General features: G+C 34.8%; 1 protein-coding gene across 1 annotated transcript; it reads left to right on the forward strand.

The window, feature by feature from the left end:
• Positions 1–1879: 1879 nt before the first annotated feature.
• Positions 1880–12295, forward strand: LOC149797550 (uncharacterized). Its single transcript, XM_089960427.1, has 7 exons — positions 1880–1959; positions 3950–4187; positions 5465–5540; positions 8254–8364; positions 8728–8844; positions 9134–9220; positions 11521–12295. The coding sequence occupies exons 2-6, from the start codon at positions 4146–4148 to the stop codon at positions 9184–9186; spliced, it is 399 nt and encodes a 132-aa protein (XP_089816553.1). The 5' UTR covers positions 1880–1959; positions 3950–4145; the 3' UTR covers positions 9187–9220; positions 11521–12295.
• The last annotated feature ends 6919 nt before the right edge of the window (positions 12296–19214 follow it).

The raw sequence follows: 19214 nt of genomic DNA on the forward strand, positions 1-19214 counted from the left end.
TTAATAAACCCATAACAGTATCACCATGTCCATCTCTGTAAATCGCTTTGTTAAATTGGTAATCGTATGTTCACTACCCTGACAATTACGTGTCTACGTTGTTCATTGTGTACAATGATTTTCTTAAATTACATGTTGATTAACTTTTTTTAGTCGCTGTGATAATCATCAGCAATTTCATCAATGAGAAAACGATAAATGTTGTGATCTATAATACCGCCAGTAAATAATCGTCGACAAATATAAGATATTTCATTATTAATTTTCGGCGAGTTATTTCCTGCGCGTTTTCCTCCAATCAGAACTTCTAATCTATCTACGTCAGAAAGAACACGGTCAGGACAGATTCCTTGAGTAATAAAACCACTTCCAGTTGTTTCATTTTTCTTACTTGCTGTTTCGTTTGCTTCCTTCTCCCATTTTCCTGAGAATGATTTCCATTTTGCTTCTTTCTTATCTGGTGAAGAACGTAATTTCTTCCTTCGTCTAGTTTCTTCAAACTCCTGATCTTCTTCTTCTCTTTGTGTCTTTTCTCGTTCAACATCCTTAAGTTTCGACCTCATTTCTCTCTCTCTTTGTTTCCTTTCGGTTTTTGGTTTTTCAAGTTGCAACTTCATTTCTTCATCTTTTTGTCGCCTTTCCAGTATTAATTGTTTAACACGCTCATTTACTGTCTGTTCAAAAATACTAAACTTGTTAACATCTTCCACAGATCTGATTTGTGGAGTATCAGTAGCGATGCGAAATACATCCCTTACCCAATCGGCACATCTCATAGTTCTCACATATTCGGGTTTTACATACTTTTCTCTATCATGATATCCAAACGCGGCAATATCAATTACTTGGTTTGGGTCTTTCATATCGGCATTACCATCGGGCGTAAACTTATCTGGAATATTAATTCTACCTCCTGGCAGAGGTGGTGGTGGTGGTTGAGCGGCTTGAAGACGGCCAGCAATATCAGCAGGCAATGTTTCAAGAGCTTTTTGTGTTGCCTCAGTTGCTGTGACAATTTTCTTGGTTGTTTCGACAATTGGTTTAAATGATTTTTCTGCATATTCAAATTGAGATTCTTGATGTTCTTGAAGTTTTCATGTAACAGAATTACGAACAGGAATACATTTTTGTATTGCTTCCCATCTCTCAAGCTAATCTAGATGTATAAGATTCCATAGCTGGTGCCATATATTATTGATGTATAATAATGATCTAATTACAGCAGCAGAGAGGGCGCGACCTCAGTGAGACGTCATATGGGTAAACGACAACATATATACTTTTAAAAAAACACAAACGACAACAAAGTGTAAAAAAAACTAAACCCCAAGAGAAACTCTCGGCAAACTTAGAGGCATCGGTTTGACTTTATTGACCTTATTTTATATATATATGCAAAAATTCGTATGAGATGTTTAGTTTTCAATGTTACGTTTCAGCAAAAGGTCTGTTCGCCCTCTCAGCTGCTCGCATATTGACATGTCACTATAACTTCGTGGCTAAGATTATGAAAATTGCAAGAAGTCAATATGTAAAATTGTATTGCTGGATCATACTACTCTTCGTGGCTTTATGTTACAGTCGCACGAAAGTTTGTCAGCTACTAGACACACTTTGAACGGCTAAAAGTTTTGACCGAGTGATTGAATTCCTGACATCCCCGTGAGTGTGTCCGCTACAAAATGTAGTTCTACGACATTTCTTGTTGTTCACTATCACATATGCAAACTGATAAGTTGTTTGCTTTCTTTTGGAGTTTCTATTTTTCCTCACATTTATTAAATCAATATAAGACACACTCATGATTTAAACATGAAATATTGTTTTTATGAAGAAAGTAGTGCACTACAAACACGGTTAGCTGCTTCTACACTGAGCCTGAACTGTCAGGTATTCACGTACTGGCGTTTGAAAATTAGATTGGAGCAGAAACTAATCGAAAAAACGAACCAACAAGAGGTAATTAAAATATTTTAGTATATTGACAGTTCATCTAAGTCATTATTCTGCTTTAATTAACCATTTTTAAAAACTACATATTTCTCTCTCTCTCTCTCTCTCTCTCTCTCTCTCTCTCTCTTGACGGTTTGACTAAACTTTACCATCATTCATAGGTCCAGTGACATCGTCGTATGGCACAAGTGAAAATCCACAACGCTCATATTTTCATGGATTTTCGCTCGTATCGAGCTACTTTATACTTTAAGGGGGGGGGGGGCAAGAATTTGGCATTTTTTAAATTTAATAATTAATAATCGAATTTTAGAATATTATAATAGTTTAAGAAACAACACATCATTAAATACGCTACAGTATATGTGCCTCGTAACCGTCAAATTTAACATACTGGCCAAGTGTCGACTGGATATTGCAACTATGTATCATTGAAATTATGAACACTGTAGATAGATCCCAAGGAAAGTGTAAACATGCCGTTACGATGAACCAGATTACTGTAGGTTACTTGGTACAAGTCCATTTCAATGTTTTGTCAAACGCAATAATATTATTCTACCTCACTCCAGATATATGTTTATTTTGTCGCTTATGCATAAGAGGGGAGAGTGGACTGAAGAAAAAAAAGGATTCCGATGAAACTGTGTACCACTTGAATTTCATTTAGAAAGCAGGGACTATTAATACTTTTATCGTTATTTTTCATGTCATTTCTGATTAATCAATGAGTAGAATTCATCATTGATCGACAGGCCTGCAGTTGAAAAAATGCTTATATATTCGTAATATTGCGCCATGCGCGGATCACAAGTTGATATACCAAAATAATATTGGTATATCAATTGTACTTTGTACCAGCACTTTAAATATCATGTTATATATATATATATATATATATATATATATATATATATATATATATATATATATATATATATATATATATATATATAAGAACAGCATACATCATGCCATGAAAATAAGAAAGAAAAATTACATAATTTTTCATATATATGTTTTAAATTGGCACTCTACAGTTTTTTCTTCTGCATAAGGTTAGAATTGTAGAGAAAAAGAATTTCTAAGGTTGTCCACACTATTTCTTCTAGCTATTTAAAAGAAGCATGTAGATGTTAGGTATTGTTCAAAGAAATTTTAACTCCCTTTATTTTGGTGTGTGACTGATGGGCAGCGATGGATAAAGACATTCCAGGGCCCTAAATATTGATAATATTTTATCCCTCTCCCTTGCAAAATATTGAACTATATAAAAAATATTCAAAGCTTTAAAAATGTGGGAAAATACCAGTGTTGCATTCATTCTAAATCAAATTTCTCGGACTTGTGGATCGAAATGGTCATATATAATTCATTCAATTTTATCGTCAACAATCCAATTGAACTTTTTCTAGTGCCCCTGTTGGGCTGGTGCACTAAACACATGCTTAGTGTGCTTAATGGGTAATCCGGCACTGCTGATGGGAGTAATCTGGGTTATACAGTACACAGCTTGGCCTAACTTTAGATGTGCACCAATAAAAAGAAAACAATTCTAACTCAGCTTCCTGGATTTCAAAGTCAAATTGTGAAAATATGACCTTCTAAATTTTCTTTAATTTTCATATTCATTGCACTTTCAGAAGCTGGTTTTGTCTAGTCTGGGAAAAGCATTGCGCTATTTTAAAAACTATTAAAGGTAATGTAGTTGAGTCTAAATCCGGTTGATGTTGGGGCACGTGACAGAAACCAATTTGGATTGCTGTGTAGATAGGTCATGTACAATTACCACAAATACTACTACTACTAATAACAATAATAATGATAAAATAATAATAATAACAATAATAATGAGGACTTTGTATAGCGCCTAATCTTTAGAAGCTCTAAGCGCATTATAACATTACAGTACAGGAAAGTAACATAGAGGTATGGTAACATTCTCTTTATTGTGCAGTTCTAAAATGGGTAACTACGTTACACCTCTCTCTTTCAGAGGTGCATACTATCTGTAGGGCACCTTCAAATGTGGCCTGTATATATCTCGCATGACAGAAGTTATCTGTGACGAATCCGATTGTTCTCCAATGGCAACGCACGAAGTACAATCGCGTTCCCATAATTCCTTTGTACAATCGTGTTCGTTGCACAGGAACTAGTACATACCGAATTTAACTACAATACGGCTGAAAATGGGATGCTTCGGAGGCTGCTTTAGGGGCCTTCGAAAATCGGTAGGTATCAAAATATGTTTTAAACATAAATGTTTGTATTACTCGCGCGGTTCATTGAGTGGACGCAAAGATGTTGAAATTTATTCATAAAAGTTCAGACGACACAAAGTAACGTCACACGATTATCCATAGGCGATGACGTGTTTAGCATTAGAGTTGTTTCATAATAATAATAATAATAATTAATAATAATAATAATGAGGACTTTCTATAGCGCCTAATCTTTAGAAGCTCTAAGCGCTTAACAACATTAGACAACGCCTATAAGATATAAAAAAGAAAAACATTTAATGTTATGATTAAACAAAAAACACCATGAAATTCGAAAACATATATATATATATTAGAATATTGAAGGTTATCGTTGAGAGATAAATGATATCGCCACCACCATAACGATATCACTATAATCGCAATTGTGGCGATATCGCTTTGGAACTACATTCTTAATCTATTTAGGAAGTATACCTGACCATATCTGTTATTTACACCTAGATTTCCATATTAAGTCATATTTAATTCTTTCCGTCTCGCCCCTCTCTCTCCCAAACAAGAAAAGCAGGTTTTAAGTATTAATGTTTCATAATCAGTTTTCCACCGGAATCGTTCAAATTCTCCCTGATCTTGCATGACTTGTAAAATGTAAAGTCGCTTTTCTAAAATTATGGTAAATATATCAGAACTTATTTTTTATGCATTAATATAGTTATACAGTCATCAAATCGCACTAAAACACCTCGCTCATGACATATTTTATACGTAATTATCTCTACGTAATGTGTGTGTGTGTTTGTGTGTGTATATATATATATATATATATATATATATATATATATATATATATATATATATATATATATATATAGATAGATATGTTAATATAGATATGACATATATTAATTAATGTAAGATATTTTAAGTTCAACAAACATCTTAGAAAGCTAATGAGAACTCTTGAGATGAAAGTTTGAGCTATCTGTACTTAATAAATATTCGTTTTTGTACATTCAAAAGAATATTGCGATTGTGAGAAATATTAACTGTTTGTAAGACGGACTGATATATATTTTAATTAGGTGTTGTTAGTCAAGATAGATTAGGAAAGCATGAATACGAGGACATGAAATAAATGGAGATTATTCCTTTAGATCTCTGCATTATTATGCATAATTAGAAGTTTATATGGCGCATATAAATAACATCGTAATAAATTTATGAATAATGAATTTAGTGTTAAATTATTTTGACAAAGTTCCTTTATGATATCATATTTGCAGTGCGGTGAGTTTGGAGCCAGACTGCGTAGAAGGGTGATTAGGGGAAAGGTTGTTCCTCAAGGAAAAAATGACGTAGGTGAGTACATTGCCGTATTATTTTGTAGTACAGTGGAAAGTACAGATCTGTCTTATGAATATGATGATTTGATGTCTAACGTTGTTATTGAAGCCTTAAGACTTGCATGCAATTAGTTTTATGTATATCCCTTACACACACACCCATTGCTTGTAAAAGTGAAGACAAATGAATGCTTTGATTTCTAATAATTATTCAGTGGTACAAGTTACAACTAAATTAAACATTCATACTTGGTTACTGATAACCTTCAAGTCGTTGTACTCTGGTGATCTTAAAAATCATGGTGTAGCAACAAGGTAAAGGCATCAACATCTTCAGTACTGGTGGTTTTCAGTACAATGAAACGTGGGGGAAGGCACAGGCCAAAGTTGTTTATTGGACAAGATGTAGAGAACGTTCAATACCCTTGCATGTGTACTTGGATTGGCATTTATAATTATTAGTAAAAGAAGAAAAAAGAACGTGTGTTGTTTAAAACAGACAGCTGATGAAAATGAATGCTGTCATGAACTTGAAAACATACTGGAAACAGCATCAAACACACAAACTGTGCCTATCCTTGAAATACACACACAAATGTTCACGTAATTCGGTATACCTTTTCTCTCAATATGCACTCACAAATATTTCCAATACACACATATATGGAATCGTGTGTATGTTTGTGCGCTCAAGTACGCGCACGAAAATAGTTATTAATATGTATTTATGTAATTTACCGCTAAAATTCAACACAAAGCTAGCAGTCTTCTATGAGATGTACTTTCGCAGTAAGGTCTAGCTGTTCAGGTTCTCAGACCGAAACCAACCATCATTTACATATCAACATTAAGGTGACGCTCTACAGTTTCGTATTTTCCATAGGCTTAGGATTTTAAAGAAAAAGAATTTCCCTGGCTTTCCTCACTGGTTATACTGGCTATTTTGAAAAAACAACCTTGTATATCTTAGGTATAATTCAATGAACCTTTAATTCCCTTTATTTTGATGTATGATTGATGGGTGTAATATGGGTTATAGAGTATACAGCTTGGCCTTACTCCAGATGTGCACCTTTCAAAAAAGTGCTAGCTCCGCTTGGTCATTTTCACTTTCTGAAATTCAGAGGTAAATTGTATAGAAAATAGCAGATAACTTTTTTTACATTTTATATATTTAGTAATTCATTCATTGCATTTTCAGAAGCCGGTATTGTCTAGTTGCAAAATTCATTTTCCCTGTTTTAATAGCTGCTATACATAGTGTACTTTAGCCTAATTCAGGCTGATTTTTATAGCACAAGGGAGCAGTCATTTTAGTTAGCAGTGTGTTTAAATCATGTACAATTTCCAAAAGTACAATATCCAAAGAAATATCATACACATTACATTAATGTAGCATAGAGGTATGCCAACATTCTCTCCACTGTGCATGTTTTAAATGCAAACAACTTTACCTTGCATACGTCACTCTTTCAAAACTACATAATAACTGGTGAGCGCCCCCTAAGAAACTGAATGTTTTTTAAACCATATGATGCATATACAACAAGGATTCTCAGTAGAGACAATCAGGACAATAACACGTCTTCAACCTTTATCCCGCGTGCAAAAATAGGAAAATCCAGAGATGAACTTTAAAACACATCTTAACATTCATGCATTTCAATGGTTCCATAAAATGTATGCTATGTATAAAAATAGGTTATACATAGTTTGCATTTGCTCATACTACACTCCTTGAGGTAGTGAGATTTGACATCTTTAAGAGCAGAAAAAATAAGAACAATACAACTGTTAAAATGTTTTAAATAAATATTTGTCACGTTTCCGATATCAATTCGGACTCTCCGTGTTAGAATTACAATGGGCTATAGTCCAGGTAAATTTGATTGAGATCGGTTCTGTTCATACTTATGCCAGTAGACGTTCAACTTTTATCACTTTATAAGTCACAAATGATCATTGATCAGCAGTAAATTATATTGACCAGGACTATAGAATGCATTTGATTGGACCATTGTGATTCTTTCTGTTTGATTAGATGGGTATTTCTGTATGAAAATTAGCATGAATTTTATGAAAGAATAAACTTTCTATCTTTGCTCTCTCATCTTCCCACCTCTCTCCTACTTACATTTATCTTCTCCATATAGGATTTAGTTATTCTTAATACCATTGTCATTATATTTATTTGAGATAATATCTGATCATGTTTGCTTCTGACTTCTGACATTCTGTTCTGTGTTGGTATTGTGTTCAACAATCTAGCTTACTTTACAGATATATTACGTGACAATTAGTAAAGGAAATGTGGGATATTCAAATAGTCTATGGAATCAAATATTAATGATATGGATAATTGGTATCCAAACAATTGAAACTAAAGTTAAATATTTAATCTTAGTTATGCTTCTGACCCCAACTCTTAGCTCCATATTTTCCTCCTGCCAAAAATTCCTTTATCTATCTGAATTTGCATCTTAATGTTATGTTATTTTGAATAACGCATTTGGTCGTTTTCAGATGTGGTTAAGAAACTGATAGGGGACATGATAATTATTCGATAGATGTTAAATATTGGAGTGATTGGTTGATGTTTGAATTATGAACTTTGTAATGAAAGTATATTGAAACATACAGTTTTAGGGAGACTAACATTTGTCTCAGGCTATTCAACGTACAACACAGTCAGAGAATAAGGAATAATATGTTTGTTGTTTTCCTAACAGCTGCATCTGAGTCATTACATGTGCAGAGTAGTCACCCGACAGTGACTTCTCCCAGTGCAATGTATGAGGTCGGCCCATTAAGAGAGGTCAAGACCCCCGAAGCCCTGAACCGTGAGTAGTTAATGGTTCATATATTCAACAGCCAACACACTAAAATGGAAAACGAAAAGAAATGGAAGCCTGGGTCGAAGGACTCGTGACTTCTTAACATATTTATATATTTATTTAAAATTTGTTTGTAGATACTCATAGTATGTAGGTTTATAATAAAGACAAGATTTTAATATAACTAACTTCCTGGCTACTTTTCTTCAGGGTTGAATTTGAACACATAGTTGTGATACATTTTCATATTTCATTAAATTTCATAGGCCATACAATATTAAAATGATGAAACATTTCTCCAAATCTTGAGTTGTCAAAATTGTTCAGTAGGATACATTTTGGCTCAAACATTGTATTTGTGCCTTGCAGAAGTCGTTGAAGAATTTGTGGAGTACGAGGTGAAGATAATTAAGGCTCTGGGGCAGATTCAAGACGACACGGTCGCAGAAGAGCTGATGGCTCGAGGAGCCACCATAGACGAGATTAGTAAGTGGAACATGTGCTGATATCAATTCAAATTGTTTTGTTACAGGTTTAATTCTGTTTATTTAAGGTCCTTTTCTGAGCTAATAATCCTGTACAACAGATTGATATAAATCATTAGTGACAGTTCCACCAAATTCTGCTTTGCTAAACTGATATTGCTCTTGAAATTTTATTTTATATATAATTGCCTCTAACGATCACTTGCTGCTTCTATAACACAATCCATGAATTATTAGATTGCAGCACGATCACGTTTGACCGATTATAATGAGTTTCTTAATATTTGTAGATGAGGCAGCTCGTAAAGAGAGAAAAGACAGAATGGCCACAGTTGAAATTTAAGCACCTCTCACCCACTCCCTCCAAAAGATAAAAGGTTAGTGAATGAATGAATCTTTACTTGACTGAATGTGGCTTTGGAGTTTTTGTATTGGCATAATTGATATGTGTAGTTGTAGCAATGATGCAAGGATTTGTATTGGCAGATATTAAAATATCGATATTATTGTATGATAGAGAGCAGTGTTTGTTTCCTCAACGTTGAGTTTTCTATTTTTCTTTTCTAAAAGTCTAATACTGTAATACACGTTATAGTCCAGGACTGTGTCAGTGTAGGTTTTTATGATTATCGAGTTTAAAAGATGAGGTTTTTCTCTAGGCTAATACAAAGCAAGAATGAACATACTATCAGTTAGAATTCTTACTGCATGTCAGACTGATTTAATACAAATTAACACAAGATTGCAAGGACATAACTCCATGAAATACTACTATTAATTGTAACTTTTTTCTGTTTTATGTGAACAGCCTTAAATAATCCGCATACTATTTGTTCTGAATTTTCTTTTGTTATTATCTCACTAGAGAATTTACATTAAGATCTGAGATGTTATCTAAGAAATCACAGTAGTTTTCTTTTGAAACTATCTTCTACATCTGTGGGAACAATATATAAGGGAGATAACCACAACTAGATTCGACACCAATACTAAAGGGAGGTAGGCACAATAGGGTACAATTTACATTAATTTCAGTTTCCATCCAATGATAACACAGAGTTGACATGAAAGGCCGTTGAAATAATTTTAGTACCACCATCAACTTGTTACTGTTTGGGGTAATACACACTACATCAACAAGCAAAGAATATGATATTTGGGTATAGGACACACGGTACTAATGGTATGGAAAAATGGGAACCAGGCTGGAAATGGGTGAAGATAATATAGAGTATATATGGATTTAGCTGACCAGGATTGGTTAATAATGTAAGTAATGTGTTAGGAAAAAGAAGCTTTTGAGAGCTTATCGTAGTTGTAAGTGAGATTTTTTTTTAGAGACATTGTTTTATTGATGGAATTTCAGTCCTTTAACAGTCTTGAGTTTGGAACACTCATTACTACAATTAGCACCTGACTCTTTGGTGCAGAATTGAAAGCACATGTTTCAAACACATGCAGGTCCAGAAAATGCTGCGGCTCATATCCTTTCCTCAATACAGAAGCTGACATCCAGGTTTCATCTACACTGATAAATATAGGTTTGATCATGAGCACTCAAAACGTTTAAGTTATTGAATTTTTAATATCATGGAGTTTGCATAGGTTTACTATGGGAACTGAATTAGTACAATGAGTCCTATAAGCAAGGGACGACAGAAATGCTATTAAGTCATAAATGGGAAACAACTAAACATTTTACTCCCAAAATCAAATTCTTGGACAATGACGAGAATTACAAAATAAAAAAAGAACATTTCGAGTACATATTTCAGTTAAAGGCCATTACTTCACCATAACCCCACCCTAAATTAAAAAAAGTTTTGCAAATATTTACTTAGATTATGTTTGATGGAACGCACACGCACTTTTTAACAACTTATTTGCGACTGGTCGTCTGATTGTCATTTTTCTGCAGTAAGGTTATGAATCATGGCTTATCTGAAAATAAAAATTCTTTTTTTTTTTTAAGCGTACGAGTTTTCATTTATTTCACTATTTATTTATAATGGTGAATCCAACGAACACACAACCACTGACATAATTTTTCATCTATCAGCATACCGAGCATGTGCCTTTCCTGAATTGGTTACTTAAACCCTTTTATATTTTGGAAACTCTATGTTCTGACCAAACCTATTATATCTCCTGCATTTGCAGAAGGTTTCATATATTTGTCACCTACATGAGGATGAAAATCTCCCTGTATGCAAAATAAAACAAAGAAAATAAACCAAACATAATTTTAATAAATACAGAGAAGAAACAATGTCAAATGATATAAAAGGTTTTAAATGATTGTATGATCATTGTCATCTTTTTAGAATTAAATAAGTAGGATGGTCTTACTTTTAAACAAATCTACTCCTTACTTTCGGGCAAAGAACTTTCAAAAAGGGGAAAATGATGATTCTTTTCCAACACTGACACATCAGTGAAGTAATTTTAGTGCAAACATACGTAGTCTTTATTACGTTAAAGAAAAAATATGTTTGTAACATTGAAGTGGCATGAATTCTTAAGCAAATTTACTCATTTTGTCATCTTCTCAATGGCAATATTCTTTTTATAATTTTAATGTCACTGTATATTATAAGTTTCTTTCTAATTGGCCATTTCGATCGTACTTGATACCGAATGAAAATTATTCAATAATAGTATTCTCTTTCTTTTTCAGATCTTCAGTCTGCCTTTTGAAAAATATAAAATTAAGTTTTCAGGATTAAAGTTTCTAGTTTTTATATATTATTGTGATTGTGGATATTTATTAAAAGGTAAACTCACCTCACCGTAAAATCGATTTCAACTATAAAATTATCAGCCTTAGACATTGAGACTTTTTTATGATTCCTTTTTGTTTCTTATTTAAATATTTACTAAAATATTCTTTTAAACAAAATGCCCCCCTTTTTTAAATAAAAAATATTGATTAGAATTCGAGTTATTCAGAAGCTGACGAGTTGTTTTATTGATGTTGGTGTGACCAATATACTGGTCAGAAGTTTAGATGAAATTTTTCATTACCATCTTTTGAATAACCAGAAATCTATTCTTTTTTTAAACATCATTTTAGAATAGAATATTCTAATTAGTTTGTTGCTTTCAAAATTGAGTTTAAGTCATCGATGAATGGATGATGTTGAGTTGGTTGTGCATGTTTTCTATTGAACATTGCTACCCACGATTCGGATGACGCTGACTTCTGGATAGAAATTATTTGATCCAGTACATAGAAACAAAAAGGAATCATAATAAGCCTCCTAAAATTAATCTAATATTTAATTATTACAACCAATGTATCGTTGGAAACTTGTGTTTCTGAAATTCTCAAAATGCCATTTAATAAGAACACAGGAACTTTCGATATTTGTACAGTACACATTTTAATTTTTAATGCCAATTAATGTGTATGGCACAATCACCACGATTAATAAAACATTTTACAAATTTCATTTGTCTCAGCATTTCTTTTAGTTTAGTTTATGAACACTGGCACTGATTGCCAACTTTGTCAAAATGTGTACAGCAGCAGGGAGTGCGAACAGCCTCTAATCGATTCACTTATATTTCGTCAAATTAAGCCTTCCTACGAAAACACAAAAATCGTTTAAAAGAAAGTGCGTATCCAGCGTAAAACAACTTCGTTTACCCTTATCGCTGGTATGTTTTTTTTTTCTTTGTCGCGTCGAAGGAAAAATGCGCGATTGTCGGTGACATTTTGGACGCGCGCACTCCCTGCTGCTTCCTGCGTTCCTTTTCGAAACGCAAGGCCTTTATTGATGTACGAAAAAAAAAATATTTGCGCGTCTGCTGCCATAAATTAAAAATTTAAATTATCAATGTTGGAGAATCACATTCCACTAAATATTTCCATAACCATAATACTCGGGAGCATTGGCCTTCTCGATAAAAATCTTAAAACGTTTATCAAATACACGTATATGATCTCTTAATTTAAGTTTGATTTTATCGAATATCTCATATAACGGTTCAATATCGTGAATTTGATTATATCTAACAATTATAATTTCACACTGTGTTGTAAGCATTTTAAGGATTTCCCACTCTGAGATTTATATTTCTTTGATGGTATCGCGTATGTGTTTATCTATCATTTCCAATTCATAAAGTTCATTTTCGAGTTTGTGAAAATCTTACGCGTTCGCCACAACAAACTCCCCTGTCTCTCTCCAGACATAATGTTCGATCTCTTTCTCGTAGTAGACGCGCGTTCCTTCTGCGAGATTGTCACGCAACTTTTATACGAGTTCGTACATGTTAGTTAGTTTTTCCGGGTCCATCAAATTGAGACAGTATTTACTGTGTAATTTTTCAAGATGTGTTTTGATTGATGTTATAATTTTGTCGTTCATATATGCATATGATTTTGTCTAAATGTTTGTTATATTCAGACCCTCCCCAAAAAAAAACAACATTTGCGTGTCTGTTGTCATAAATTAAAAAATTAAGTTAACAATAATAGCCAACATTGGAGAAGCATATACCACTAGATTAGCCAGAGAGCGACTAGAAGCAATAAAGAAATATCTTCTCGTGTGAGATTCTGTAAGACAAAAATTACAAGCGCGGCAACAAGCACAAGTTGAATATGCAACAGACGTAGAACAATTATTTAAACCCGTTACAACAGCTACTGAAAAAGCTGCGGAAAGAGCTTTATTGGGAGATCGTAAGGACGAAACAAAGAAAGGTATTCTTCCAGTATTAAAACAGACCGCTGAGCAGCGAGAACTAAAAAAGCAAAAAACTTTTACCAGACCTTCCAACTGACATAGCTGCAGCTCAGCCTCCGTCCGTCGGCGAAGAAATACTTGACGGTACTGGACAAATTCGTACTGAACTTGCGTCTAAACCAATAGAGGAAAATATTAGACTGATTGCAAAATTTAGGGAGTATTTTGTCGAAGATATTAGAAATCCTAAAATAGAAAAATTGCCTGAAAAAATATTAATTAGTATATTTAATAAATCTAGTATCCTAAAACCCGGTTCTGAAAAAGTAACTGATGATAATTTTATTAAATGGATATATCGCATCTATAAAAACAAAAAAAACAAAAACAAGCCAGAGATGATGATTTAGAATACAGAAGTCTTGATGAAGAAGTAAAGAGACTTTATAGAGAGAAAATAAAACAACTAGAACAACAACAACCCTCCCAGAAGGAACCTTCATATCAACTTCCTCCACCTCTGCAACAGATAGAACAACAACAGTCTTCTTCACCGCAGCAAAAGTTGGTGTCGGAACTTAAAAGGTCTGAAAAAGCAAAAGGAGAAAGATCACCCTTAAGACTATTTAAGAAAACAACAGAAGAAGGAGCTACTGGCAGTGGTTTGGGAAGTGGTCTTACTTGTCCTAACAATATCATCAATGACGTGTCGCGGTTAGAAGTTCTGATAGGAGGCAAACGAGCTGGGAATAACTCACCAGAAATAATTAATGAAGCAGCTGATATCTGTCAGCGATTATTTCAAGGTGGTATCATGGATGCTAGTATATACTATTGATGAACTCGCGGACGGTGTCAGTGGCTACTACAGCAACTAGTTAAATAAATAACTAATTAAATAAAATGATCGTACACAATTGTCATCGTAGACCAGTCATAGTCAGAGGTGTAAACTCACGAGTACCCGTATACAGGATGACTTATGGAAATGGATTCGGTGATGTTGTTCGGGCTTTATTTGCGAGGATGGCTCCTAAAGCAATACCGATCGCAAAACACTTATCGATGAAAGCCATTGATGTTATTAAAGATAAACCTACTGGCGCTGTTGGTAGCGCTGCCGGTAAATCGTTCTTGGCAATTAAGGATAGACTAGCGCGATTAATACGTAGAAAACCTCCACCGGTAAAATTACCAGCCACCGCAGACATGCCTGCAAATGTTAGCAAAGTAATAAATGGAGCCGCAAATCAAAAATTAGCGTCGCTGATAAATCAAGGGATAAAACAAGAAATTAATACAAGTTTGGCGGCGAGAAGCGGTCTTCGTTTTAGACGATAACTTTTATAATAAAATGTTTAAACGGGAATCTGACACAGCATTCGACATAGACGAACCGGTTCTTAAAAATGAAATCAGTGCGTGATTTTCAGTAGTATTCTTATGATGCACGAGAACCAAATCGACGAGGATGAATTGAATTACAAGTTCAGGATACAAGTAGATATTTCTTGCCGACCTGAAGCATTTATTGAAGTAGAAGGTGAAATTATAAAAACAGATGACACAGACTACGCCGCGGGGGTTAATATCGTTTTTGTCAATAACGGAATTATGGCCTTGTTTAGTAGCGCCATATATATGATTGATGGAAACAATATCGAAACGATTCAGAATGATGTCGATGTTGCTACAACAGTAATAGGTTTAGCAAGATATTCTGACGACTTTACAAGATCAGCTGGTCCATCAATGATGTTTGTCAAGGACACTTCTGATTTTCCTAACAGTGATCAGTTTATTATTAGACGACCAAAAAACCGCGCTGCTCCTAATCCTGCTTATATCGACGTGGAAGACATGATCATTAATACTAATACAGAATTTAATTTGGGTTTTCACACGCGTAGGCAAATGTTAAAAGGTGATCGTAGAAATTTTTCATGTGCGATTCCACTTTCTCATATTTTTGAATTTTGCAAAGATGTCAGGAAGGTAATTTTTGGAGCAAAACATACGGTCGTGCTTGTTAGAAAAAATACTAACAGTGATGCATTGTGGCGACCCCTAGGTGACGCTGGTAAAGTAGAAATAAAAGAAACTATCACTGTGGATGCCGGTAATGATTCCGGCAATTGCTGAAGAACAGCGACTGCTTTCTTTTATGGATCAAGGTGGTAAATTGTTGTTATCATGGCTTACAACAACCACAGATAGTATTCAAAGTAATAAGAATGGTTTATTTACATGGCATATAGCATCACAGAAAAGAGTTTCTGCACCGCGACATATTTTTATTGCTCTTCAGGATATTACACGAATAGACTCACAAACACGGAGTCATATGATATTTGACAAACTCGGTGTCTCAGAAATTTCCTTAAAAATAAACGGGCATAAAGAACCATCTGAGAACATACTATTAAATTTTGATAATAATCAGGTTGCACGTGCATATCAACGTTTGACAAAATATCTGGCGCGTGATATAAATATTGATGCTGGTTTGCAAATATCACAATTGGATTTTATAACATATTATCCAATCTATTAATTTTCACTAGAGCATCTTGATTTAACTTGACAATCTGTCGCTGATATTCACTTTCGGGCTAATGTGAATAGAGGAGCTATAGCTAATTACAGAGCAATTGCTGTTATACTCAGCGATAAGGCAATGTTACTTGAAGGTGCTGCCGGCCGAATGAGATTCGTTGATGTACCAGTAGAAAACATGTAATGTTTTCAAAAACAGTGTAAACAATTAGATCGCTCCCATTTAAATAAAATGTCATACAATCACGTTAATGTCACTCTGACTCCTGGTCAGGCTAAGAAATTACAATCAAAACACGCAAGTGTAGCCGGGGCAAAAATAACTTTGAAACAAGATCAGATTACTGGTGGTCCAAATAAGCTATCGCTGACTAAAACTCAACTAAAACTGGTGTCCAACTTGATTTTACTTCAACAGCCATCAAAGACATGATTAAAACCGGTGGTATATTTCCTTTTCTCGCAGCAATAACAGCACTGATAGCTGCCGCCGCTCCCGCAGTCGCTAAAGCAGCTGCGTTAGGAGCTGTTGGAACCGCTTCTGGAATGGCATTAAAGAAAGCCACAGGGAAAGGATACAAAAAAAGGGTCGCGGCCTAAGACTTCCAGTAACTCCGCCTTCATGGTACCCAAGACAGTTCTGAAACAAAACACAAGTGTTTTCCCGATGTCAAATTTTGATTTACTCGATGCTGCCAAAAATATAAAAAATTTCAGAGGCGTCTTTATGAGAGATCAGTTACCACAACAATCGAATAATCCAGAAACCGGAATTATTAATCTTGATAATAGCGATGGTCCAGGAACTCACTGGGTTGCTTACGCAATTGATCCACGTGGAATTATTTAGTTTGATTCGTATGGGTTAGCACTTCCAGTTGAATTTCTAAAATACGCACAAAGTATTTTCACTTCTATTCCAGTTTGGTACTCAACGCTACCAACACAAACACTAACCGATCCGCCAATATGTGGCCGTGAAGTATTAAATGTTCTCACCGCGATATCAAAATCAACCAAACCACCTCACAAAGTCGTGCACGAGTATACATTTAAACAATCGTTAAATAATAACGGTTGATATTTACGGAAGATCTCTCATCGAAACAATGACAAAAAAATAACGCGGCGATGTACATTTATCAAAATATGCGACCAAAGATGAAATCGACAATCTTTTATCACTATCCGGGATAGACCCAGATGAGGTTGTTATTTTTCAGGACCGACACGGAAAACTAAAAACCAGCGATATCAAATGGCATGAAATAATTCGTAGGGTTATTGGGGCTACTCCGGGTAACATCCCTGTGTTCACTGATAGCGGAAAAATCAGAGATTCACTAATATCAATTGCGGCGTTAAGAGATGATACGCAGAAAGCTGCAGTGGAACGCGTAAAAAAGACCGGTGATACAATGACAGGTGAACTCAGCATGATGGAAACAAAATAGTGGTTTTAAGAGATCCAACATCCCCGGAAGATGCCGCGACGAAAAGTTATGTTGACACCGTTGACGGTAAATTATCCACGTTGCGGGCCGAGTATGATGTTCACGTAAACGCGTTTTCAAGACTTCGCAGAAACTTTCAAAAAGCCGATGAAACCGCAGAGTACTCCGCACTCCGCCCGCCGCAGATATGAAACTTTCTGATATCAAAACTAACATTGACACGATCAAACAAACACAGCAGGATATCGTAAGTGGGATTCCTGAGATTGTTAACAAAACCAGTTTGATTAAAATGCCATCTGGAGTTACTCCCGGGCATATTACCAACATAGTATACACGGTATCATCTGGATTCGCAACATGGTCTAAACAAAACAACTCCATCAAATATACCGCAACAGTCACTGATGTGTACAGGTTGTCTGTGTTCAGTGCTGCGCGATTTGAGAAATTTACAACGTATCCCTGGCGACATTCCACCGATAAGTTTTCCGGGGTTGTAACTATCATATTAAACAAGGGAACCGAAGAAACATTTATACTGGAAGCAGCTGATAAGAAATTAACCGCAACATCTTGCTGGTGGTGTTTGGAATTTGTAGCTGAAACACCTCAAATGGTTACTGCGTAAAATAATAAATGGCGTTAAAAAATAAGTCAGCATCAAGGACAACATTAGATGCGCAGCAATATAGGTACGATCAAGTACGCGAATGGCAGTCAGAGTTAAAAAATACCATTGTTGGTCCCCTTGTTGTTGTTTTGAGTGATGTATTTGATCTCTCTGCCTGGTTGGTGTTTCCTGCTCTGGTTTTAGTACAGGATGATGTTGATGTAATGGATTTATTGTTTGTAGTAATCCTCGATTTTTCTCTCGTGCTGGTTGTATTTGTTCTGAGATTATTACTGATGATTGGGTTTGTAGTTTTTTTATTTTCTTCTTTGCTGGTGCTGTTGACATTGTTGTTTTGGATATTGGAAATTTTGCAGTTTTGCTATTGCTTGTTCTTGTCTCTGTTGATTTTCCTAGGATTGTTCCTGTTGCCGTTCTACTTTTTGTTGTTGTGGTTTCCATTGTTTGGGGGTTTGGTTTTTTATTTGCTCTTCTTGTTGTCTTTGTTGTTGCTGTTGTACCTTCTGTTTTTTTATTTGAAATGGTTTTTTCTTGCTGCTTTTGGATTTGTACTGTCTGTTCAGTGTGGATTTGTTTCTCTTTTCGTTGGTGGCTTTGTTGTTGTTGTTTTGGGCCGTGCATTTCCACTATTTGTTAGTCTATGGATATTTGTTGTTGTTGCTGTTGTTTTTGTATTCCCTGTTCATTTATCCTTGTCATAGTCTCTTGGTTTTTAAGGCATTTGTGTGTTGTATGTCTAGTTTGTTGGCACTTGCTGCACTTTCTGTGATATATACACGATTTGGTCAAAAAACCATGTAGGAAAAAAGAATTCTTGTGCCGTTGTATATGGTGGTCGAGAAAATTGTATCCAGTCTTCATGAGAAAATTTCTATCTTCAATTTTTTCTCAAATGTTTGGACTGTAACCTCCGAAGGTATTTCTAATGGAATGTCCGACAGGTGTAGCTCTCCAGTTTGCTTTTTTATTTTACGCAGAATTGATGTAGGTTCTTTAATCAAAGCTTTTTCTCCAGCGATCTGAATTTCTCCAT

Source organism: Sinohyriopsis cumingii, chromosome 6, assembly GCF_028554795.1.
Source record: "Sinohyriopsis cumingii isolate HCF-2022 chromosome 6, ASM2855479v2, whole genome shotgun sequence".
In the NCBI taxonomy this organism is placed as follows: Eukaryota; Metazoa; Mollusca; class Bivalvia; order Unionida; family Unionidae; genus Sinohyriopsis; species Sinohyriopsis cumingii.